General features: G+C 40.8%; 2 protein-coding genes across 8 annotated transcripts in view; both read left to right on the top strand.

Moving 5' to 3' along the window:
• Positions 1-5,853, top strand: part of RABGEF1 (RAB guanine nucleotide exchange factor 1) — an 88,148-nt gene extending 82,295 nt beyond the window's left edge. For all 5 annotated transcript variants that reach the window (XM_079946128.1, XM_079946129.1, XM_079946130.1 and 2 more), the window contains 2 exons: positions 273-529; positions 3,069-5,853. In XM_079946128.1, the coding sequence (XP_079802254.1) occupies positions 273-529; positions 3,069-3,467 (656 nt within the window). In that variant the 3' untranslated portion in view covers positions 3,468-5,853. The remainder of the gene's footprint in view (positions 1-272; positions 530-3,068) is intronic.
• An 8,348-nt stretch (positions 5,854-14,201) lies between these two features.
• Positions 14,202-26,954, top strand: part of TMEM248 (transmembrane protein 248) — a 30,101-nt gene continuing 17,348 nt past the window's right edge. Inside the window, exon 1 of one of the 3 annotated variants that reach the window (XM_079944808.1) lies at positions 14,202-14,502. The gene's annotated coding sequence lies outside the window, so the exon portion shown is untranslated. Of the gene's footprint in view, positions 14,503-15,184; positions 15,276-26,954 lie in introns of those variants that run through there. The other 2 variants (XM_079944807.1, XM_079944806.1) reach the window with 2 other exon arrangements.

Here is a 26,954-nt window from a genome sequence, read left to right on the forward strand (position 1 = left end):
TAATGATAATAGTGCACGTGCATAATCTGGGGATGCAGAGAAATATGCTTGTAGAGCACAGTGAGTAGGGCCTGGCTCATCGTCATGTGTTCCCTAAGTGTGAGCTAGTATCGACTGTTGTTACAGTCTAAGTTTTTCATACACTAAGTTAACTGGTGGAGAAGGGGTTAGCGAGGGTACCTCTGTAACTTAGTAGATAAAATATGATTATCCCAATGCCTCTTTGATGTAATGACTTTCTCACTGGAAGCAGCATCTTTTCTCCTTTACAGATATCATTGAAATGGATTCTAAGCGTGTGCCCCGGGATAAGTTGGCCTGCATCACCAAGTGCAGCAAGCACATCTTCAATGCCATCAAGGTCACCAAGAACGAGCCAGCTTCAGCTGATGACTTCTTACCCACTCTCATCTACATTGTTCTGAAGGGCAACCCCCCACGCCTTCAGTCCAATATCCAGTATATCACCCGCTTCTGCAACCCAAGCCGATTGATGACTGGAGAGGATGGCTACTATTTCACCAACCTGGTGAGTATTTGATTTCTTGGTGTTGCGGAGAAGAAGCAAGAAGGTATTTATTTTAAGGATGTGACAGGTCACTCACAGGCCTGTGACACATTAGTGCTCCTGAGTTGAGGGGTCAGCATAGCTGAGGATGCTTGCTTGGTGTCACAGAGCACATGTGACCAGGCCATGCACACATGCCACCTCCTGGGACTTAGCCATTGTGGTTCCCCTACAGGACACATGACGGCCACATTTAGGGGTCTCTGCTGCTGCTGGGCATTTGCCTCTGGGCTCCTGGGTATAAGAGCCTTTCACTTAGTTGGTTGTTTCAACCATGAGTAAGTCAGATCTTGGACTGTTTCCTTTATTAAAAGACTTAATATTTATTTTTTGTTTTATTTTTACAAGTTATGTCTTAAAACTGAATACTGAGATATTTTAAGAAAGCATCAGGTTAGAGGATGTGAAATGATTTTCAGCTGTTGTTTTTCTACAGTGCTAATTAACTCTAGGCAGAACAGTAGTGAAGTATGCACATCTCAGTTATAAGACAGAATACTTCCTTTTACTGACCGCTGGACTACTGCTTGTTTGCTTTAGACTAGATTTATTGTCAAGCCAGTGAGTTTGAGCCTCGAGACACCCTGTGTTCTCTGTTTCCTGTGCTGGAAGTTGTACAGGGTGATAGGTAGGCAGGGGAGGCCAGGTTACATAAGGAAGCATTTCTGGTGAATTGTCTAAAAAAGATGGGTACTTGAATCACCTGCACTCTGCAGCCTCCCAGCCCCCTGACCTACAGCCTTAACGGTGTTTGCATCTTCTTTCTTCATCCTCTTGTTGCCTGACTCAGAGTCTGGCTTCTACTCCCACTGCCCCAATGAAACTGCTGTGGCAAAAGTAAAAAACCTGCCAGTTGCCAAATCTCATGGGAACTGTCAGTTTCACTTCACTTCTTTAACACTCTTCCTGACTCCTTCCTTCTGGAACTTCTCATGCGCCTTGGCTTCCATAATTCCACTCCATCCTCCTGGGTTCTTCTTAGGCCTCGTGTCCTCCACTTCCCCTAGAATGAGTTATTCCCTGGGGTTCTGTCCTCTGTGCATCTCTCTCCCTAGACTGTCTCCTCTGGTCGTAATTCTGCCGGTCACCTGTACAGTGAGGACCCGCAGGTCACCTGTTTTGACCTCACACTGAGCTCCACTCCCAGCTGTTTATCGCGCCTCAGATTTAATTTGTTCAAAACTGAAACTGCTTTCCCATCAAATGTTTCTTTCTTTTCCAATATACACTATCTCCATTAGTGGCAGTACCGCACATCTACTCCCCTAAGCCAGGAATGTTAGAATCGTCTTAGATGCCTCCTCTTTCCAGATAATGGGCTGCAGCGATTCCACACACATAGTGTGAGCCCATGGGGAAGGGTCAGACGGGCACATTATCATCAGATGAGTCTGTTGAAATAGATTTGCTAAATATTCTTTAAGGAGGTGATTCGCTTTTTTATGAATAATAAGGTAAGATCCCATGAATGAGTTTCTCAGAAGAAATTCTGAGAGCTGCCTATTTTCTTCTGTTTATAGTGCATGTTTTTCTTATGAAAATAGCTTTTTTTAAAAAAGTGTGAAAATGGTATGTGCTCCTTGTAGAAAAATTTAATATAAGAAAGTATAACTACCATGTCTGTGTCACTCAACATTTGCATTTGTTGTACTAATAGTTGCTACCATTTATTCATTGCTTACTACAGACCTTTGAGCTAAGCATGTTACATGTGTTATGTTGTTTAATTCTCACAATACATCTGGGTGGTATTTCCCCCATTTTACAGATGTGGAAACCACAGAGAGCTAAGGTAACTTTTCTAGGGTCACACAACTCTGGGCTGTCAAAGTGACAGAGGTGGCAATTCACTCAGCCTGTCTGATTTCTAAGCTTATTCTTTTAACCGTTTGATGTTAAAATCTCTCTTTGAGGACCAAAGATCTGTGTGCCACACCAGTACCTGAGGACACGCTCAGTGGCTGGCCGTGCGCTGGGTGGGCCTTGTGGAGCTGGCACGGCCTCAGAAGCAAAGGGCCTTACGGGGCATGGCCCCAGATCCTTGGCCGTGGAGCTCCTGGCCACAACAGGGATTCCTCTGCCCTGCAGCATGGCAGGGAAGCAGAGAGCCTCTGACCTCAAGGAACCACACAGGAAACTCTGTGATAACCATTGCAGAACAAATACTGAAGGTGCCTCTTCAAATATTTCACTCTGTACAAGACCCTAGGACCTGCGAACAACCCAAGGAGAGGACGGAATTTCTGACAGACTCGATGGAGATGACAATTAGATTTAATTTTTTTTTTTTTTTAAGGAGGAAATGTATTATTGCAGATGGGAGTATAAAGGAAACAACATGAGTGGCTGTGAAAGTCCATGGAGGCTCATGAGATTATTTTGTCGACTTGATTCTGTTTTAAATTCTCCATAATAAAAGGATTTTTAACATTCTATTTGAATATTTGTAGCTTTCCTCATAGAACTATAATAAATAACATTCTCTTCTTTATATTTATAGTGTTGTGCCGTGGCTTTCATTGAGAAATTAGACGCTCAATCTTTGAATTTAAGTCAGGAAGATTTTGATCGATACATGTCTGGCCAGACTTCTCCCAGGAAGCAGGAATCTGAGAATTGGTCTCCTGATGCTTGCTTAGGTGTTAAGCAGATGTATAAGAATTTGGATCTCCTGTCTCAATTGAATGAACGGCAGGAAAGGATTATGAATGAAGCCAAGAAGCTTGAGAAAGACCTAATAGATTGGACGGATGGAATCGCAAAAGAGGTTCAAGACATTGTTGAGAAATACCCACTTGAAATTAGGCCCCCAAATCAGTCTTTAGCTTCTATTGACTCTGAAAATGTTGAAAATGATAAACTTCCTCCACCATTGCAACCTCAAGTTTATGCAGGATGATGAAAATTTACATGGATAGTATTTATTTGAGCCTAAATTACAGCCAGCCCTTACTACAGTCCACTGATTGGGGTCTAGAGTATAACTTAATTGCTTATAAATATCAGAGCATTTTTAAAGGTACAGTTTGTGGGGATTGTTTTGTTCATTTTGTTTTGTTTTTCCTGTCTGGGGAGACTTAGTAAAAAAAGTACTATTTATTTGAGTCACTGAATAGATTCATTTAAGACTTGTTTGAAAGTTTTGTCTGCAAATCTGTTTTTTCTCCATGATTTTCCTACGTGCTTTCTCTGTGGCATTCAGTGTGTTTTGGATTTGGTTAAATAATTGCCTTTTAAAGGATAAAACAAATGAATGCTACAAAAATGTATGTTTAAGAAAATACAACGGTACCACTGTTCTACAGTTTAAAATAATTTTATAATTGTAAAGATAGAAGATATATTGCTAAGTAAATATGTAAAATTGTAAATATGTAAAAAAAAGGAATGGTGTCTGCTGTGCATGGCATTTCATGTGTTTTTTTTTTTTTAAGTTTAAAATGAAGTATATTGAATGTTTGCCTTTAACACCGTTTTATTTGGTTTGCCCCACTAAAATGAATCTAGAAGTATTTAGACATACTCCCCTAAAATGTTAACTCCATCGTTACAATGTGTTAGCCCTAACTTCAAGGTCCTGTACAGTCAGAGAATGTGACACTATTGAGGTTGAGGATACTTTTTAGGTCATGTAAAGTTACTGAAGTAACTTGTCAATTGAAGGCTGAACCATGCTTTCGGCACCTCTTTCCTCCTTTCATTCAGCAAATATTTACTGAGCTCTTGGTAAGGGAGGTGGCCCTGGGTCTGGGTCAGAAGACAGGACTGAATAGGTCTCTGCAGATGAGAGCTGACGGGGAATCCCTCTGAGCTTTAAAGTGCAGGGGGGCCTTTCTGCCTCCATGGTGTAATTCTGACTTTATGGACAACCCAGACACACATCATATAAGCCTCTTTCAGGATTTCTCAACCTCAGTACTGTTTGGAGCCTGAGGACGTTTTTGTTTGAGTGCCGCCCCATGCACTGTAGGGTGTTTAGCGGTGTCCCTGGCCTCTACACCCACTAGATGCTAGTAGCAGTCCCCCCAGTTGTGAAAAATCATCTCCAGACATTGCCAAATGTCTCCTGGGGGACAGAATTGCCCCCGGTTAGGAACTACTGATCTGCTTTGTAAGCAAAGGAGTTTTCCTCCTGGTGGGTAATACGATGTAACCAAAGAATATTGCACTAAATGCATAGTATGACGTGAACTGATCGCTTATGCAGTGAGGCTTCGCAGCCCCTGGCAGCGTGGGACCTTTTCTAATCCTAATGGAACCTTTCATAACCTAAATACACCATTATGATCCTCCTTGCATTCAGTGATTTCTACAGATTCTCAGTGTACCTGTGAAATTGTAATTCCCAGGGCACCATTTTTGAACAAGATCGCATCACACAAGCAGTTAAGAAAGCTTCCTTTGCTTTTCCAGTATCTTCCTAATGGTGTACCACAGATCTGTAGTGCAGTAGTTTTGGAATAAAACTGGGGTGGGTATAAAACTTTTTACCCTTAAACTAACATATAAAATCCATCACGTTGACACATCTGTTGTCCTAAAGCACTGAAGACATGAAGCAGTTAACTGAGTCAGCTGATAGCCAAGCTGACTTGGAATGTAAAGAGTTACCATCAAATACAGGGAGAATCTGCTCATAGAAACCTGGGCCCAGATGGTCTTCGTAGAAAGCTTTCCTCTTTTTTCTTTTCTATGTACTTTCTAGGTGCTAATCCAGGTATACACACTCTTAATTCTCCTGGGAATATACCGTTCTTTTAGTCGTTGTACATTATGTTTGTTAAATAAAATGCATATCAGCCTCCCCAAAAAGCTGTCTTCTCTTGACTTCTTACCTATGTTTAAAGTAAATCGTTGAACTGTTTTTTTGTATATATCTCATATTGGTTGAGTTCTTCATATTTGGACTCTTATATTTCTCTTAAGTCAGCATCAGTACTATGGCCAGAGTTTGTTTTCTCAACAAGAAAGTATTGATATTTTATGTACTATAAATGTGATTAGAATAAACTTTTGGAACAGAAGTCCTTATCAATAAAGTTTCCTGATCCATTCCTCTTGCAAATAGGTTAATTCTTGGTTCTTCATCTTAGGAAAATAGACATTATTAGTATTCTCATGTTATAAAGGTTTCCCTTTTAAGCCACAGCCATCATTATCATACTTAAAAATGAAACAGGCATTAAATTAATTAAAATTAAGAACAAGAGAAGGATATTTGCTGTCACTACAATTAGCCTTTTTCTGACGCAGTCAGAAAAAGGCACTCAGTCTTCAGACAGAAATCAAGGGGGTTAATCTAATCAATATACAGTTATTATAGCATGGTGTTTGAGGACATGGACTCCAGCTAAAAGGCTTGGATTTGGTTTTGAATTTAGACTCTGCCACTTACTTATTATCTCTTTGGCCGTGGGCAAGCCTCTCATGTTTCACATTCCTCATCTGTGAAATGGGGGTAATAATGGTACCTGCTTCAAAGGGTTGTGAGGATTAAATGACTTAGAACAGTACCTAGCAATGCTAAGTGCTCAAGTGATCGCTGTTACTTGTACGTGACTTTTTTTTTTTTACATCTTTATTGGAGTATAATTGCTTTACAATGGTGTGTTAGTTTCTGCTTTATAACAAAGTGAATCAGTTATACATATACATATGTTCCCATATCTCTTCCCTCTTGCGTCTCCCTCCCTCCCACCCTCCCTATCCCACCCCTCTAGGTGGTCACAAAGCACCGAGCTGATCTCCCTGGGCTATGCGGCTGCTTCCCACTAGCTATCTACCTTACGTTTGGTAGTGTGTATATGTCCATGCCACTCTCTCACTTCGTCCCAGCTTACCCTTCCCCCTCCCTGTATCCTCAAGTCCATTCTCTAGTAGGTCTGTGTCTTTATTCCTGTCTTACCCCTAGGTTCTTCATGACATTTGTTTTTCTTAAATTCCATATATATGTGTTAGCATACGGTATTTGTCTTTCTCTTTCTGACTTACTTCACATGACTTATATGTAGAAAACCTAAGAACTGATACTGAAACTTTACTAAATTTTACTAAAGTGGTGAGATAAGAAATACTAAAATAGCCATCAAAAGTAACTAAAAAATGACTTTTCTATATTCTCATTACTAGCCAGTTAGCAAATTATAATGGGAAAATTTTATTCACAATAGAAACAAATATAAATCACCTATAAGTAACAAGAGCTTTTAGCATTTATATGAAACAAAATTACAAAATTGAGTGAGAAACAAAAGAATAAACATACACGGGGATTGTGCCCAGAAGTTCCCTGCACTTGGACTTTAATGCTCTATCTTTGCCATTTTGGAATTCTTAATTTTATCTTTGAATTTGTGCTTTCAAGTGAAGCCTGATGGGACAGTGGAGCCTAATGGGGGCTTGGAGTCCAACTCATGCACAGTCCTGTCTCCCCCTCCTCAAACCCCAGGCTAGGTTCTTGGTCTCCCTGCTCCCACCCTGTGGACACTCTAGCCAAGGCCTGGGCACTCAGGAATGGTTGGGGCTGGGTGTACATGCCTGTGGTGTCTTGGGCGAGGGCATGAAGGTGCATCTGGCTGTTAGCCAGCTGGCCATTTGGGAGGGGGTTGGGGGTGAGGACAAACCTCTCGGCCACCCCTGATTCAGCATGCTCGTTGGAGAAAAGCCTGAATCCAGGACTGGGGAAGGAAAGAAACAAATGAGAAAGTCCCAGCAAAACAAAGATACAAGGAAGAAATAAGGGGACTTCCCTGGTGGCGCAGTGGATAAGACTCTGCGCTTCCAATACAGGGGGCCCGAGTTAAATCCCTGGTCGGGGAACTAGATCCCACATGCATGCCGCAACTAGGAGTTCACATGCCACAACTAAGGAGCCCACGTGCCACAACTAAAGAGCCAGCAAGCCACAACTAAGAGCCCTGGAGCCACAACTAAGGGGCCTGCCTGCCTCAACTAAGACCCGGCACAAATAAATAAATAAATAAATAAAATCTTTAAAAAAAAGAACAAATGGAAATGTTAGAACTGAAAACTACAACAACTGAAATTTTAAAAAAACCCAAAACCTCACGGATGGGCTACATATCAGAAGGGAGATGACAGTGAAATGAATTTGTGAACTGAAGATAGATCAATAGAAATTACCCAATCTGCTAAACACAAAATAGACTGAAATTAAAAAGTGATAGCCTCGGGGGCCTCTGGGACAATAATGAGAGATCTAGCATTCTTGTCATCGGAGTCCCAGAAGGAGAGAAGAAAAAGTCTATGGCTAAAAAAATATTAAAATAAAGTGTCTGAAAGTTTACCAAATTTGGCCAAAGGCATAAACCTATAGATTCAAGAAGCTGAGTGAACCGCAAACAAGATAACCCAAAGAAATCCATGCAAAGACACATCACAAACTTCTCCAAATTAAAGGCAAACAAATCTTAAAAGTAGTTAGCAAGGACACATTACCTATAACGGAGCAATGACTTGCATGACATTGGATTTCTCATCAGAAACCATGGTGCCTAGAAGGAGATGCTGACAGTGATGTGGAGAAAGTGAATCACTCATACAATCCTGATGGAAATCTAATATGGTAAAACTACTCTGGAAAATAATTAACTGCTTATAAACCAAACATGTAATTATCATACAACCCACCAGCTGCATTGTTGGACTTTTATCCCAGAGAAGTGAAAACTTACATTCACACAAAGGCATATACACAAATGCTCATCGCGCCTTTATTCATGTTAACTCCAAACTGGAAACAATCCAAATATCCTTCAACAGATGAATGATTAAACAAAGTGTGGTACATTCATACAATGGAACACTATTCAGTAATAAAAAGAATGAACTACCGATAAAACTCCTTGGATGGATCTTAAAGGATATATACTGAGTGGAGAAAAAACAATCTCAGAGGGTTACATATTGTATGAGTCAATTTATACATATAATTTTTAAAATATATAATTTAAAATGACAGTTATAGAGATGGGGAACAGATTAGTGGTTTACAGGGATTCAGAATAGGGTGAGAAGGGAGCTGAATGTTATAAGAGAGCAGCACAATGGATTCTTTGGTGTGGAATCTATCTGTGTCTTGTCTGCAGGGGTGATTACACAAATGTACACATGTGATAAAATTGCCTAGAGCTAAACCACAATATTAGGCAAAACTGGTGAAATCTGTAAAAAACCAGTGTATTGTTGCAGTGTAAATTTCCTGGTTGTGGTATTGTACCATAGTTATGCAAGACGTTACCATTGGAGGGATCTATTATTTCTTACTCCTACATGTGAATCAGTGATGATCTCAAAATAAAAAGTTTAATTTTTAAAATCTAAAATCATGTAGAAAAATGCTAAATGCCCATCAGGTGATGAATGGATAAACAAAAATGGTATATCCATTCCATGGAATACTATTTGGCCATAAAAAAAGAATGAAATACTAATACATTCTACAGCATGGATAAACTTTGGAAACATTATGGTGAGGGAAAGAAGCCAGACATAAAATACCACATATTTCACAATATTCATATTGTATCAAATCATTTCACAATATTCATATTGTATCAAATCATCACGTTGTACACCTTAAACTTACACAATGTGATGTGTCAATTATATCACCATGAAGCTGGGGGAGAAAAAGAAAGACAAATTACCAATACAAATATGAAAAAAAAATTAAGTACTTTTTCAAACAAGAAAATGTAAGAAAATTCAAACATTTAAAAATACAACAAAGGACATGAACAATTCACCATTTAGACTTAAAAATGGACAACAGATGAAAAATATTCAACCTCATTAATAATCAAAGAAATAGAAAATAATTCAATAACAGAATGAATGTTTTTCTTGTCAAATCGGCAAAGGTGAACATCTTATGGCAAATATAGCATTTTATGACTATGAATGTCCAGAGAAATGTACCGCATTGATGAAAGCACAAATTATAACATTTGCCGAGAGCAGATCAGGGCTGCGTGTCAAGAGCCTTAAAAATCTTTTTACTTTTCTGGCACAATAATCCTATTTCTATAAAGCTATGCTAAGAAAATAATTAAAAAACAAAAATTTATATAAAAATATTAAGTACAGAAGTTAAAATATTCAGTGTTTAAAGTGTGTAGAGGGGAATGTTTTAATTAAAGAATAAGTATGAAGATAGCTATCCTTGCATAATATTAAGCATAGTTCCAAATTTGTTTTAAAATCCCAAGCAATGCTAGAGAAAAAAAAGAAATACAGTAAAATCTCATCAGTAGTTACCATTGGGTTAGGGGATTACAGATGGTTTTAATTTTCCTTTTTAAAGTTTTCTAAGTTTTCCTAACTTTATACAATACCATGGTTGTTTAGTCATCAGAAAACAGGAAAAAATTATTCTCATAGTATAAAAACAAAAGCTCCAAACCACTGCATGACACAGAATTGTAATAATACACATTAGCTCTTAAAGGGAGAAGTTTGTTTTAAAAGTGACACAGCTGTCTCTGAACAGGGTTTCCCAGGCAACCTCTTGGTGGTTGCCAATACAGAATGCCACCTCTAGGGGTGGAATCACCCTCTTGGAAGGTTCTGAGGCCTGCCCCTCTTTAAAAGAATAATGAGTTGTGTGCAGGGATAGGTATCTGGTTTAAATTTCCTCTACAGAAGTACGCACCTGCTGCATGGTTTCCCTGCCAGAAGAAAACTGCTTGTTCCCTTAATAAAAAGTCAATGAAGCTGAAAGAAATCTAGTTTCTTGGATTTGGAGTGGCAGCCAGAAGACTGGTAAGCATTCTTAAATATAGAGGAATCTCCTCTAAGCACTAAGAAGAGTCTGTCGTCAGAAATAACCTGAAATTCTGGTGGCATCTGCTCTGGGTGGTGGACAGGCGGGATGCAGGAGGAGTCTGGTCATTTTCTCCTGATTTGGAAAGTGAGGGGGTGATGCACACGGTCACTATTTCAAGTGGAAACTTTCGCTTAGTACTTTGTAAATAAGAGTGACTCATTCTGAAATGAGCCCTTTCTGTGTGTTTAAGTGAACCAGTCAGCAGGGGGCTGGACGAGGTAGTCTGTGGAAGGGTCTTCCTTTAAACCGTATTAATTCTCTGCCCTAAATATAGGTGGAGTCCAGGCTACATATATAGAACAGTGCTGGTGGGACTGTAAAAAGGCACATGTCCTGGACTTTGCCTTCAGCCTATTTACAACCCAGTAGAAATAGGAAGCTGTAAAAATATGAAAAGTCAAATAGCTCAAGACTTAAATGAGTGTAAGATACACCAAAAGTGACAAAGCACTTTTTTTTTTTTTTTTTTTTTTTTTTTTTGCTGTACGTGGGCCTCTCACCGCTGTGGCCTCCCCCGCCGCGGAGCACAGGCTCCGGACGCACAGGCCCAGCGGCCATGGCCCACGGGCCCAGCCGCTCCGCGGCACGTGGGATCCTCCCGGACCGGGGCACGTGGGATCCTCCCGGACCGGGGCACGAACCCGCGTCCCCTGCATCGGCAGGCGGACTCCCAACCACTGCGCCACCAGGGAAGCCCCGACAAAGCACTTTTAAATGTGGATTCAACTGCCCAGTGGAGTAATTATAGCACCTCACATGTATTCAGCTGTTACGTACAAGGTACCCTTAAGCAAGCCTGTAAAATGTATTACTTCTTGAATGTGTCTAATAAACCTAGTCTAGCGGGAATAATAATAGGTAGCCTTAATTAGTGCTTAATACGGTGCTAGGCACTGTGCTAAGTGCTTCACCTAGAACAATACATTTCATCTTCTCAGGTACCCTGCGGGGAAGTATTACTATTACCCTGAGACACGAAAAGGAAGCTGATGCACAGAGATGTGTCTTGCCCGAGATCACAGAGCTGAAGTGGGAAGCCAGGATTCAAATCCAGGCCTCTAGCTCCAAAGCCCCACTCTTTTTAGTTTAGTTTTTTTTTTTTTTTTTTTACTTTTTATTGTGGTAACAACACTTAACGTGAGATCTATCCTTTCAATGTGAGATTTATCCTCCGAACAATTTTTTGTTAAATTTTGTACGTGATTGTTGACTCTAGGTAGTGTTGCACAGCAGATCTCTGGAGCTTATTCTTCATCTTGCTTAACTGAAACTTTACGCCTATTGATGAATAACTCCCTATCTCCCATTTCCCCAGCCCCTGGTAACCTCCGTTTCCCATCTTCGATTTTATGAATTTGGCTCTTTTAGGTACCACCTGGAGGTAGAATCAGGCAGTACATGTCTTTTTGTGTCTGGCTTATTTCATTTAGCATAATGTCCTTAAGGTCCATCCATGTCCCATATTGCAGAACTTCCCTTTTTTAAAAAAAATATTTTTTAATTTTTAATTTATTTTATTGAAGTATAGTTGATTTACAGTGTTGTGTTAATTTCTACTATACAGCAAAGCGATTCAGTAATACATACATATATATATATATATACACATTCTTTTTCATATTCTTTTCCATTATGGTTTATCACAGGATATTGAATATAGTTCCTCGGGCTATATAGTAGGACCTTGTAGTTTATCTGTTTTATATATAATAGCTTGCACAGAATTTCCTTATTTTTTTAAGGCTGAGTAGCATTCCATCGTTTGTATACACATTTTCTTTATTCATTCATTTGTTGGTGGACATTTAGGTTGTTTCCACATCTCAGCGATTGTGAATAGTACTGCAGTGAACACGGCAGTGCAGATATCTCTTCAGTATCCTGATTCTATTTTTTTAATATGTATACCCAGAAGTGCTGGATTACATGGTGGGTCTCTTTTTAATTCTTTGGAACCACCATACTGTTTTTCATAGCAGCCACCCCGTTTTACACCCGCAGAGTTCCCACTTCAAAGCACCGTTTTATACCAACTCTCCCCAGAGAACTGAGAAGGGAGAGGATGGTAGGCATTGGTGCTTTAGACCTTGGGCTTCAGGAAGATAATGAGATTTGAAGAGTTTTTATTAGAGAAAAGTTGAAGAGGAGAGAATTTTTTAAGTGGGACATGGCTGAAGGTTCTTAGTTATTAGGCAATTAGGATTACAGCATTTCAAGCTGTAATATTTGATTCATGTTTTAAGAGAATTTGTCACTTTCAACCATAAATTTCCAGTCGACCATGGGATGCAGCCTTGAGTTTCTCACAGCCTAAAGCAGGGGTCAGAAAATATGGCCGGCAGCCAAATCTGGCCCACCACCTGCTTTTGTAAATAAAGTTTTATTAGAACACAGCCACTCCCATTCATTCTGTTGCTTTCATGCTGCATGGCAGAGATGAACAGTTACAAGAGAGACCCCACGGCCCTTAAAGCCTAGTGTATATATATATATATATATAGAGAGAGAGAGAGAGAGAGAGAGAGAGAGAGAGAGACACTGTGGCCTCTCCCATTGTGGAGCACAGGCTCCAGATGCGCAGGCTCAGCGGCCATGGCTCATGGGCCTAGCCGCTCTGCGGCATGTGGGATCTTCCCGGACCGGGGCACGAACCCGTGTCACCTGCATCGGCAGGTGGACTCTCAACGACTGCGCCACCAGGGAAGCCCCTGTTTTATATATAGTAGTGTGTATATGTCGATCCCAATCTCCCAATTTATCCCTCCTCCCCGTTTTTTGTTTTTCTTAGCTATCTAGTAGATACAAAATTAAACTTTTAACTTACACATAAAATATAAACAGTAACTTAAATTCATTAAATAGCTGTGTACCCATGAGACTTTTTAAAATAGGGAACATTTCCCTTACCTTTGAAGTGCCCTGTGTGCCCCTCCCCAATTCCATCATTTTAACACTTAACATGAAGTTTGTGCATCTTTTCTCATGGTGCTTGTCAGAGTTCTACCAATTATGTATGCATCTCTAAACAATATGTCCATGAGATTAGCATGTTTTGGAATTTTATATAATGGAATTATGCTGCAATGAATCCTTTTTTGATTTGCTCCCTGAGGTTGCGCCCCCTTGTGTGTCAGCTGTTTTCAGTTATTTTCACAGCTCTTTTGTATTTGATTATTTATGAATACACCTAAGTCTAGGTTTACATTTGACTGTATGGGCGTTTTTTTTCCCCTCAGTTCTTCGTGTGTACAAATAGTGACGCTATCAACATTATTTGGTTTACTTGTGCATATACGCAAGTGTTTCTCCAGGGTCACACATATTCTCCAGAGATGATGTGTATCTTCAAGTTTACTGGACAATGCCAAATTTATTTTACAAAATTATTTTAAATCATTTTACAAAATTATTTCATAATTTTGATTGTACCAAGCGATACTTTCATCAGCAGTGATTAATACAGGAGCAGAGAAACACACAGACACACACGCACACATCTTGCACTCACACCAGACACTAAACTCGCGCACAGATTCAGAGATCCACGTATGTGCACCAGCCACGGCTTTGTACATGATACACACTGACACACACATCCACAAACGTGCACCACGCACGCACACTCTCACAACATCCCACTCACAAAGACACACAAAACGACGTCCCGCTCTCAACGCCCGCACGCACGCAGCCCACGTACTCACGCGCAAGCCCCCTCACGTGACCCAGCCAGGAGGCGTGGTCTCCGCCACCCGCGACTGAGGAGTCTTGTCCCGGCCGCGCCGCCGTCGGACGCCAGGTGTCGGGGGTTAAGGTGGCGTTGGCGGTGGTGTTTTTTTCTACCCGGAAACTACGACTGCCGGACCCGGACACCAACCCGTGTCGCGGCGGCGCGAGCCCTACTGGCTTCTGGTCTTCGCGTCGGCCCCGCGGAGCCGGACGCTGCCCCCGGCGCGGCGGGGAGGATGGTACCGAGCGGCCCCGGGCCCGCCGCGCGCCGCCGCGAGTGAGCTCCGAGCGGCCGCGGGCGTCCGGCGAGCAGCTGGCCCGGCCGGGCCCGGGGCGCGCCGCTGCCCACCGGGGCGGGGTGAGCCGGGGCGGGCGGCCCGGGGTTGGGGCTCGGCCGCGGCTGACCCGTGGCCGGGAGGGGACGAGCTGGCCGGGTTTCTTCCTCACGTCTCGGGCTCCAGCCCCTGCCCCAGCCGCCGGTGGGAGTTGGCCCGGGTCTGGCCTGCTCTGTGGCCTCGGCCTGGTCGCCCGCCACTGGTGTTTGTCCACTCGCGTCCCCGGAGCCGGAGTTCCCTGGCCGCCCTCAAGATGGTGGGGCTTCTCACGTCTGGAGCAGAGGCCTGGATAATTTGGGTTTGGCACTGGGAACGTGTTGGTAGTTTGCCGTTTTTGAGTTTGGGTTGTGTTTGCGTTACTCCTCCGTTTGCAAAGGATACATATCTCAGAAAGAAGATGGGAGGGAGAGACTTGCGTATGTGCCGACACTTGAAATGAAATAGTGGTATTTTTTGTGTCAAGCTTGCTAAGCTTCCAGAGGTGGGGTGGATTATCATCTTCACTCACATTTTAATAAACTAAATTGTGTGGCGTCAAGATAATGTAGCGGCACGTAGTTGTACTTCCCTTGATAGGCACCACCCGGAATAAATCTACGCCTGTTGTGCTGTTTTGAATTGTGCAAACACCATAACCGGTGGACAGCTGGTGAGGGGGCCTTTGTTGAAAAATCCGACGTCTGTAGTTTAATTCTCAACTAGCAGATGACAGCCTTGGCAGAGTGTTGAATGATGAGCTTCTTTGCGGTCTGCTTGAAAGCAGGAAAGCTCCTGAATTGCTACTTTCCTGTGTCAGGTGAGCCCGCTCTGGGAGGTGGCGGGAGGCAGAACTCCAGGGTTGGTGATGACTGTTGGTTTGTCCCTATAGCCCTCGTTTTGGTCAGCTTGGAATCTGAGCATTTGTATCCCACGTGTAGATGAATGCTCCATCAGTGCTTGCTGGTGTGCGCACCTTCCTGCTCCCTCATTTCATTTCAGGATTCTCAAAGGATATGGACCTGTTGTGCAGTCATACTTCATGACTCCAAGCCTATTTACTCTCTGGGAGTAAGGAGGCAGTGGGTTGACTTACTAGTAAAGGTCCGGGAAGAATTTCTGTGACCTAATTGAGATGGACTGGAATCATGGCTGCCACTGGCCTCTGGGTACTAAGGTCACAGATGCTGATTGAGCGCACCTGCTTTTTGGGGCCATAGCTGTAGCTACTGCAGGGAAGTGAGACACACGTAAGTGCAAATACAGTTTCTGCCCGCAGGGAACTTAATTAGAGAAGGCAGTAGGCTGTAAGATGTGGCAGGACTTAAGTGTCATATGGAGGTACCAGCTATTAAGGATTTTCTTCTGATTAGGATCAGAAAAGGCTTCATAAAGGAAGTAACTTTTGAGGTGGACCTCGAAGGATTGGGAGGATTTGGGTCATTCAGAATTAGCTGGGAAGTGAAAAAGCTCGGGCCAGTTGGTGGAAGGGCACTTAGGAACTGGGCAGTAGATGCCTGGAAGTATTGACAGAGGCAGCTGGTTAAGGGTTAAGTGCTTTTCTAAGACAGAAAACACGTGCTACCTAATCTGGCTTCTGGTGGATTTCTGGGTTCTAGAGAATTGTTTTCATTTGGTGAGTTTGTCTTGTTCTGTTAAACAGCCAATGACACAAAGCAGTGCTTAACTTACTTTAAAGACAATGAAAAAGAGGCTGATTGTGATTCCTGTCTGGTGTTAACAATCAGGAAATTAAATTTGCTGTGTGCAATTTGTTTCAGTGCCTGTGTTTAGTGTGCAGGAGCGCAGCTCTAGTACCATCTCTGCTCCTCTGGCTGCAGCCAAGTGTCAAATGGCAGGCTCTTAGCCGTCTCCTGAGGGTTTTTAATGACATCTAGTTCGCTTCACAGAGATGCTGTTTGTTTCTATTACTCAGTTGTTGAAGAACCTTTGAAGCTGTTAAAACGGGATGCCATGTAATCACCCTGGAACATTATGATTAGTCCTAGGACCACACTGGCCTCAACTCTAGCTTTTCTCTAAACGTGGTCAGGACCGTGTTAACTTTTCTATGCTTCTTTTTGACTCTTCTTCCCTCTCTACCCACTGCTCTGTCTCCTCCTTGTTATAGACAAATGTCTGAGAAAGGGTGGTCCTAATAGGCATGGCAGATCTATGGGATGTTTTTGTCAAATAATATTGCCATGTAAGAGGGCTTTAGAATTAAAAATTTTTTTTCACCACGACATTCCAATTAAAATGAAAAAAGAAATGGAGGAAAGATGGGGTTTTTAGCAAATGGAATTTCCGTGGAGTTCTTCTGATAAACATAGAAATCCTTAAATTATCTTTTCCATACAGAAAATAAATTTGACCAGAGGTCTACAGCTCGTTCTGTGTATAATTATATACCTAAGTGTAGTCCTGGGGACTATAGAACAATGTTTGGTGATGATAGTTTGCAAAGCGCTGTCATTTGTCATTTGGACTTTTGTGCTGTTTGTTTAAAAATGCTGTTTTCAGAACATCTCCCAGTCTTTACACTGAGTTTGGATGTTATAGTTTCATATTGAGCTTTTAGTGTTCGTTTAATCTTGTCATCACTCATGATTTGTTTTCTTAAGTATCTGTTAATTAAACCCCAGATCATTACATCTTAATATGGGGATACTTTTAATTTGGTTTTTAAGTAGGTCAGCAATTTAAAAACAATTAACAAAAAAGAGATAAATTTCTTTCAATTTCGGGACTAAGATGAACTTATTTGTTAAAAGGAGAGAGGGAGCATGTTGGAAGTTCCCGCGATTTTATATCATGATTTTGAAAATGGAGCGATGTATTAATTAGTTGTAAGTGAGTAGAAATACAGCCAAAGTCTGAATTTTGGAAATAAGTCCAAATTTCATGGAAATGAGTCCGTGAAATTATTATCTGCCCATGTTGTTCCTTTTCCTCTCGTCTTTGAGTACCGATGTTGCCTAAAATGCACGTTTAGCAACTAAAACTTTATGCTTTCTGTCATAATTTCTCTTCTGATCATTTAAACTTGTTGAGTGAAACAAGTTTTTGAAAGTCTCTCTGCACTGTGAGTTGTATTCGATTAACAAACAAGAAACCATTGGCAGGAAATTCCACTTGTCTTTGCTTTATACCCTGATGAGGGTGCTGAGGTGGGAGTTGCCTTACTGAAGAGATGGGAAATAAGGTAACCTCAGTAAAATCCATTTTAGTTGTGCTTCTATTGAAGTCGGTGGCTAAAATACACTGTCCATGGCATGTGAATCTTTTTTTCCTGTCTGGCATTGGACTTGAAACCTACTTATCAGTCCTGGTATTGTGATTGATGGCCCAGCTTGGGGTCAGATGAATTAAGTCAGAGTCTTAATTACTTACTGCCACTTTTTTGTAGTATAACCTTGTATAAATTACTTAACCTCTTTTGACTCAGTTTCCTCTTCGGTAAAATGAGGATAGTAATATCTACTTAGTGTTGTGAGGATTAGAACATATGACGTATGTAAAGCACTTGGCATGGGGCCTGGCCCACAGCACATTTTAAATGGTGGCTATTAAAAATGATACTCTTTTCTTAGCCCCTAATGAGAGAGGTTTCTGCTTACATCACTATTGATATTTTAATTACAAAATTGTATGGATGCTTTTCAGTGTTTATCTCATTTGATGGGGTCGACTCTTTATTTAGACTAATAACGTTTACTGGGAGGCAGTAGAGCACTTAGTGGTTAATGCACGGGCTCTGGAGGCCAACTGCATTTGAATCCAGGTTCGCTTAGGACCTTGGGCAGCTTAGGTAACTTCCTTATGCCTGAATTTGCTCATCTCTAAAATGCAGATGTTGTGAGGACCATATGAAACATGTGCAGAACTCTTAGAACAGCGTGCCTCGTTCACAAAAGTGGGCGGTAATGTAAGACATTACTGGTAAGCACCTTCCCGGTGCCAGGCCCTGCCCGAGGTAGGAGGGTGCAGAAACGGTGTCACGGAGATGAGAGGGCATGGGAGCAGGACACATTTGGGGTTCAGTTTGGCTGAAGGAGGCCGTGGGCTGGAGCAAAAGCTGCTGTTGAGAGACACTGCAGCGATGGGCGTGACAGGGCTGGTGATGGGTAACTGTTCAGTTGTAGGAGAGAGAGTCCAGAATGGGTGCCAGGGGTCCCTGGGTAGAAAGCTCTGTTTTTCTTTATAAGGAGGAGCTGATTTGGGGATATTGGATGAGTTTTGGCCTTGATGGTTCAGGAGCCTGTGGGTCATCTGCGTGGAGTGTTGGGTAGGTAGATGTTTCCATCTGGAGTGAGGGGGTAGGTGAAATTGACAGGAAGCTGAGAATGAGTGTGTCCACCTTGAGCAGAGGCCCAGCCGGAGCCCACGGGGAGCCCCAACTTTTGAAGAATAGTGAGAAGGAAATGTGGCCAGACAAGTGAGAGGGTGGCCAGGAGAGTGAGGTCCCGGAAGCCAGAAGGTGGTGTGGCCCTCGGTGTGACCCATACTTTGGCTTTAGCATTGAGACCTTAGTGGAGACTTGAAGTTCTCTTTCGACTTTGTTGCTCCGCGTTTGCCTCTTTGAGGGTCTTTTCCATCTACATTCGCTGTGTGGTGGGGGAGGGAGGGTGGTTTCTCCTCAGTGCTGGATAGTTGGGTGTTGAGATCGCCCAGGGTCTCTCTGATACCAGCCTGTGTCCTCATCTCTGCTGAGTCTTGGATAATCCGGCATCGCATCCATTAACGTTCTTTATTAGGCTCAGAGTTTACAGTCCCAGCCTTAAAGCCCTTTGAATATCTCAAACATCACAGGACATTTGAGAAATGCTACTTTAATTCTTACATTCAAAATGGGCCTCTCCCACATCAAGGTGAGTTCCTGCTATTCTCTCTTAGCACAAGACCAGTGTATTTCCTGCAGTGGGTATTAGAGGAAGCTTGCCTCTCTCATCCTCCCCTCTCAGTCCCCCTGTGGTGTTCTTCTACCACTTCTCTGACTCCTAGTCTCTTCAGAACTTTGAAAAGGGCATGACTTTATAGGAGAGCTTTAAGGAATTTCTCATTTAGCCTAAGGTGGAAAATCCAGTTTAATAAGATGAATGGTGGTTTTGTTGTTCATGTGAAGTGAACTTTTTCATCTGGGTCACAAGTAGTGGTTTAGTGTATCTTAAAATAAGTTAGGAACTATTTAGGAAATATCATCTGGAAATGTGGAATCCCCATCCTGTCCAGAGATTCTAGTTTTAAACTTAGACAGGTCACCATGTGGTACACTTTAAAGTTTGTGGGCTCTGGAGAGAGGGAGAGAGACACACGAAGGACTCATGTATCTGGCATAATGAATGTTAATTTACTTCCTTTCTAATAAAATATTATAATCAAGTTGCAAAATTATACATTTCTGCCTTCACTGGTCCCTTGGGAGGCCTTCCTCTTTTACTGGCTTCTTTTCTGCTTACAGATATGTTTGTTTCCTCACTTCTCGTGACCCCACTGTCCCTCCTGCCTCCCATTTGAACCAGTGATGTTCCGCTGTTGCCTCTGTTTCCCCTTCCCTGTTATCATCTCCTTACTGTCTGACTTCCGCCCCCTGCCAGAGTGAGGTTTCGGAGGCCACCGGTGATCTTGCCAGGTGGAGAACTGTGATTAGGCAAGCACAGGTTCACCTGAGTACTTTTTATAGCACAGAGGGGCCTAGAGACCCTTTCTTTGTACTCCTCACACTTGGTCACTTCCCAGCAATATTTGGCTGATACCTCTTCCTTCTTGAAACTCTTCTCCGCTGCCTTGCAGGACCCCTCTTCCCGTCCTGGGCACCCTTTTGGCTTGTGGTTACCCCCACACCCTCGCAACCTCTGCCCTAATGGGGGCAACTGCGCTTGTCTGGAGAAGCTGTGTGCACCTCCTGACCCGGGAGCGTGCAGCGCTGGGTTATCTGGAGGAGTCTAGTCAGTGTTCTTTCTCATTTTATTTTTGGTTTCTCACAGATCCAAGTACAAATCACTGCAAGTTAAGCTTTGCCTTTCTTTAGCACCAGGACGTATTAAAGGACTGTCCTGTTTTGTTTTGTTTTTTTCCTAGGTGGGTTTAAGAAATCACTCTTTTTTTTTTTCCCTGTATATTGTCTTTATTAATGAAGAAAATGAATGGAATTAAGATTTAATGAAGTTTTATTTGGGCCACAAGGCCATCAGGATCAATGGAAGATTATTTATAAATTTTATTGTTAGAAATTACTGCAGAGGAAATACATATTCATGATGGAAACGTTAAAAAAAGAAAAGACATATGTAATCTCACCAGCTAGAGATAACCATCCCTGTTTACATTTGAAGGTACGTTATGTATTTTTTTGCCATGTGAGTGCTTGTGTAGCTCTCATACATTAAAAACCTGAAATAGCCTCATTTTGTATATTTTAGGTCCTGTGTTTTTTAACAGCTACATAGTTTTCCTACTGATGATATATTATACTTGAACCATTTCCCTACTATTGTTGGATATCTAGTTTTCCAGTTTTTACTGTTTTATACACTCCTGAGATAACTATCTTAGTAGTTAAGTCTTTGTTTTCAGCAGTGGGTGTCTTCTCAGGTGAACTTTTTAGAGGCAGAATCACAGAAGTAAGAGTGCGCTAAGTGTTAGTGCTCTTGGTATGTATGGCCAGGTTGGTCTCTAGAAAGTTTGTAATAGCCTCCCCTCCCCTTTTTAGGATCTCCTAACTTGTGGGTTGCTTGAATTAACTCTAGGATAATCTTAGTACTGCCTTTTGCTTACTTGAATTGCAACCTGATGTTTAATGTTGTCATTGAACTAGTCTCGGAGCTCTAGGTACTGAGTCGATGGACTTCAGTCGTGTGCTCTCACACACGTGTGAAATTGGCTTTTGGCCGTGTTCTGTGTACCTTAAATCCCTAGACTTTCCAGAGAGGCAGCTTCACAGCCCTGGTCGTTTCTTATCTTTATCCTGGTGAAAGTCTCCAATTGGAGTTGGGATGAATGAATATAGGGGATGGAGGTCGGATAGTGTGATTTCTCTCCATCCACTTTTCTTCTCCCCATGGAGCTTGACTTATTTTTTAATTAAAAGTGACATTCACTGTTGAGAAGATTACAGAAATTTTCTTGTAATTCTTTGCAGGGGAAATAACATTTGTTTAGCCCTTGTTAATTTCATATTTGAAAACACTTGTAAATGGTGGAAAGGAATTTTAAGTTTATGAAATATTTGGACTTTTAATAGTTTTACTAAAAAAACAAAAATGCTTTTACTTTTTGAGTAAATACAATTGGCCACCTCTAGAACTTTCTCTAATTAAATTGGCTTATGTTGACATTGCTTGCTAATTTGTGGGTATTTATGTTGAGATATATATATGTATATATATGTTTAAATTCTAGTGTGACGTGGTTTTAACGACCATTAGTTTTATCTAGAAGGGAATTTAATTCAAATTTTTTTGCTTTTCTAAATGTTTCATAATTGTAGTTCCATTTGGTGAATAGTTCCTATTTATTTTATATATGATTCAGATTTTGTTGTCTTTCTTAATAAATGGAACTGTAATTTACTGTTGATGTTTTTGTTTCTGAAGCCTATTAATGTTTTTTATTTTATTTTTTAATTGAAGTATAGTCGATATACAATATTAGTTTCAGGTGTACAACATAGTGATTCAGTACTTTATAGATTATACTCCATTTAAAGTTCTTATAAAATATTGGCTGTATCCCCTGTGCTGTACGTTACATCTTTGTAGCTTGTTTATACATAGTGGTTTGTACCTCTTAACCCCCTACTGCTATCTTGCCCCGCCCCCCCTTCCCTCTCCCCACTGGTAACCACTAGTTTGTTCACTATATCTGTGAGTCTGTTTCTGTTTTGTTATATTTGTTTGCTTCATTTTTCAGGTTCCACATATAAGTGATAACATACAGTATTTGTCTTTCTCTGTCTATTTCACTAAGCATAATACCTTCCAGGTCCATCCATGTTGTTGCAAGTGGCAAGATTCATTCTTTTTTTATGGCTGAGTAATATTCCATTGTATATATGGAATATCTTCTTTATTCGTTCATCTGTTGATAGAAATTTAGGACACATGTTGCTTCCATGTCCTGGCTATTGTAAATAGTGCTAATATGAACATTGGGTTGCATGTATTTTTTTGAATTATTGTTTTCATTTTCTTCAGATATATACCAGAAGTGGAATTGCTAGATCATATTGGTAGTTCTATTTTGTTTTTTGAGGAACTTCCATACTGTTTTCCATAGTGACTACACCAATTTACACATTCCCACCAACAGTGTACTAGGGTTCAGTTTTTTCCACATCCTTGTCAGCATTTTTTTTTATTCTTATTTATTTATTTGGCTACATCGGGTCTTAGTTGTGGCACGTGGGATCTTTCACTGTGGCGTGTTGGCTCTTTGCTGTGGTGCATGGGCTTCTCTCTAGTTGTGGCACACAGGCTCCAGAGCGCGTGAGCTCAGTAGTTGTGGCACGCAGGCTCTCTGGTCGTGGCGTGCCGGCTCTAGAGCGCGCGGGCTTGGTTGCCCCGCGACATGTGGGATCTTCCCCGTCTAGGGATCAGACCCGCATCCCCTACATTGGAAGGCGGATTCTTAACCACTGGACTACCAGGGAAGTTCCCATCCTTGCCAGCATTTGTTATTTGAATCCTATTTAATGAATAGAGAGTTCCTGTTGCTCAACATCCTTGCCAGTGTTTGGTATTGTCAGTGTGCTGGGTTTTGGCCTTTCTAATAAGTGTGTCATGGTATCTTGTTTTAATTTGCATTTCCCGATGACATATGATTTGGGAGCATCTTTTCATGTGCTTATTTGCCATCTGAAAATCTTCTTTGTTTAAGTGTCTGTTAAAGCTCTTTGGCTAATTTTTAAAATGTGTTATTTATTTTCTTATTGTTGAGTTTTAATAGTTCTTTGTATGTTTTGGAGAACAGTCCTTTATCAGATGTCTTTTGCAAATATTTGCTCCCAGTCTGTGCTTATTTTCTCATTCTCTTAACTGTGTCTTTTGTAGAGCAGAAATTCTTAATTTTAATGAAGTCCAGCTTACCACTTCCTTCTTTCATGGATGGTGCCTTTGGTGACCTCATCTAAAAAGTCATCACCGAACTCAAGGTTTTCTCCAATATTACCTTCTAGGAGTTTTATAGTTTTGCATTTTACAGTCAGGTCTGTGATCCATTTTGAGTTCTTTTTTGAGAGTGTAAGGTCTGTGTCTAGATTTATTTTTTTGCATGTGGATGTCCAGTTGTTCCAGCACCATTTGTTGAAAGACTTGTCTTTTGCTTCTTTGTCAAAGATCACCTGACTATATTTATGTTGGTCTATTTCTGGGCTCTCTATTCTGTTTCTTTGATGTATATGTCTGTTCTTTTGCCAGTCAAAACCACACTGTCTTGATTATTGTAGCTTTATAGTAAGTCTTGATGTCAAATACAGTCATTCCTCCCACTTCGTTCTTCTCCTTCAGTATTGACTATTCTGGTTCTTTTATCTCTCCGTATAAACTTAAGAAGAAGTTTGTTGATATCCACAAAATAACGTGCTGGGATTTTGATTGGGATTGTGTTGAACTTGTAGGGCAAGTTGGGAGGAACTAACATCTTGACATGTTGGGTTGTTGTATCCATGAACATGAAGTATTTCTCCATTTATTTAGTTCTTTGATTTTGTTCATGAGAGTTTTGTAGTTTTCCTCATATAGATCTTGTACACATTTGTTAGATTTATACTTAAGTATTTTATGGGGGAAGTGCTAATATAAATGATATTGTGTTTTTAGTTGCAAATTCAACTTGTTCCTTGCTAGTATATAGGAAAGCAGTTGGCTTTTGTATATTAGCCTTGTATCCTGCAATCCTTGCTGAAATTGCTTTCTAGATTATTTTTTAGTTTAAGTCTGGATTCATTGATTCATTCATTTAATGAACTTGCATTTTTAAATCACCTATTTTGTGTCTAGATATTGATAATATAGAGACGATAAGATATACCTGCCCTTGAGAGGCTTACAGCTTGGTTGGGAAGATAGACGTATACACAGGCAGCTGCAGTAAGGTGTTTCATTCTGTGTGAGAAATGTTTGGAGTATAGTGGGGGCATAAAAGTGAAAGTGGTCACTTCTCCCTGAGGGGCTGGTGGGGGAGGGAAAAGTTTCATAGAGTAGGTAACCCTTCAGCTGAGCCTTGAAAGAGGGGAGTTGAAGTAGTAAGATGTGGTTCGTGATGGTCAGGAGGACCAGTGGACTCAAAGGCCTGAAGCTGTAATATTGTCTAATATGTTCTGGGAATTGCAAGCAGTTAGTCAAACCATTGAGAAGTAGACAAGACCTAGTTTGTGGTAGACTGCCATTGCAAGGAGCTTGGACTTTATCCCTAGGTCATTTGGAGCTCTGAGCTAGTTAAGCAGTAACGTGATTAGATTTGCATTTGGAAAAATCACTCTTGACAGCATGTGAAGATGGATTATTTGACTGATAGCAGGAAGATCCAATTGAGACTCTTAGCGATAGTTGCACAAGAAGATGATGAGGGCCTGAACTAAGGGGAGTAGCAGAGGAGTGTGGAATGGAAGAGTCAGAAGTAAGCAATGTTAAAGAAATAGAATCTTGGACTACCCTGGTGGCGCAGTGGCTAAGAATCCGCCCGCCAATGCAGGGGACACGGGTTCGAGCCCTGGTCTGGGAAGATCCCATATGCCATAGAGCAACTAAACCCGTGTGCCACAACTACTGAGCCTGTGCTGTAGAGCCTGCGAGCCACATCTACTGAAGTCCATGCACCTAGATCCCGTGCTCCACAACAAGAGAAGCCACGGCAATGAGAAGCCCACGCACCACAACAAAGAGTAGCCCCTGCTCGCTGCAACTAGAGAAAGCCCACGCACAGCAACGAAGACCCAACGCAGACAAAAATAAAAAATATAAATAAATAAATTTATTTAAAAAAATAGAATCTTTAGCACTTAGTAGTTACTTGGATATGGGGCAGAAGTAGTCTAGGATGTTTTCCAAAGTTCTAGATTGAGATGGGGAATACAGGAGGAAGAGTCAGATTAGGCAGGAATGCAGATTAGTTCAGTTTTGGACATGTTGTAGAATATATAAGGATGTTCAGTGGGCACTTGGATATAGAGGTCATAGGGCTGTAGAGACATGTAGAGGACTGATACAGTGATCAGTCTCTGTCATCTTTACAAGAAGATAGGGCAAAGTGGGTAGATGCGAGATGCATTTTGGAAAGAAAATCAAGATTTGCTGATGGATTAGATTGATACTAATGGTGAGGGAAAGTAATGCAGCTAAAGAAGGAGTATGTTGAGGGAAGTTTGTATTTTGAAATGCTTCTATTAAAAAAGAACAAAAAAATCCGAGATAAGATTCCAACTGAAGAGGTTAGAAAAACCAAACTGAGTTAACCCAAAGAAGGCAGATGGAGAAAAATAATTTTTTTAAATGTAGAAATTACTGAAAAAGAAAAAAAAAGAAGTTATCTGGATATACTCTATAAAACCAAATACTGGCTTTTTGAAAACACAAATACAATACAGCTCTGGTAAAACTGATGACAAGGAGAGAGGAGAAAACACAAAAACATCTGTAATGAAAAAGAACATGACTACAAGTAAAAATTGAACAAATAACAAGATAATACTGTGCCAGCAATCTTAAAAAATATATAAATTGGGTAATTTCCTAGAATAATACATCTTATCAAAATTGACTTACTAGAAATAGAAAACATAGACTTACTTTTAAAACATGAATAAATAGTTAAGACAGCCCACCAAAATACAAAACTAGAGAAAAACTTGGAGTCCAGATGGTTTTTTGGTCAAGGTCTATCAAGCTTCCCAGAAATAGAAGCAAATATCTTACACACATTGTTCTAGAAAAAAGATGAGTGGACACATTCAGTTAATCTTATGGTACTAGAATGACTTAGTCATACTAGTCAAGGAGTATATACAGTCAAAGAGAGAATGATAATGGCTTATAATTTTTTTTATCTCACTTGTGAATAGGTGTGGAAATTCAGAATAAAATTTAGCAAACATAAGTCAGCAATGTAGTTTTAAAAGATCATGATTAAGTTTATCCAAAGAATGCAAATGTGAGTCATCGTGAAAAAAATGAATTAACATAGTTCCTTTTAACAAATTAAACGAGAAAAATTGATTGTTCAGAGGTTGCAGATAAAGCATTCATTAAAGTGTAACATTTATAATGAAATTATCTTTGCAAACTTGAAGTAGAGGGTACTTTAACCTGGTGAGGAATTTCAGAAACCTTTAACCTATGCCATATTTAATAGTGAAGCAGTAGAAGCATTTGCTTTAAAGCCAGGAATGAGGCAAGGATTCCTATTGTTGCCACTTCTAGTCATCAGTTCACTGAAGGTTCTAGTCAAAGTAGTAAGAAAAAGAAAAAACAATGAAATGTGTTGGAAAGAAACACTGTTATTG

This window comes from Stenella coeruleoalba, assembly GCF_951394435.1.
Source record: "Stenella coeruleoalba genome assembly, chromosome: 15".
NCBI lineage: Eukaryota > Metazoa > Chordata > Mammalia > Artiodactyla > Delphinidae > Stenella > Stenella coeruleoalba.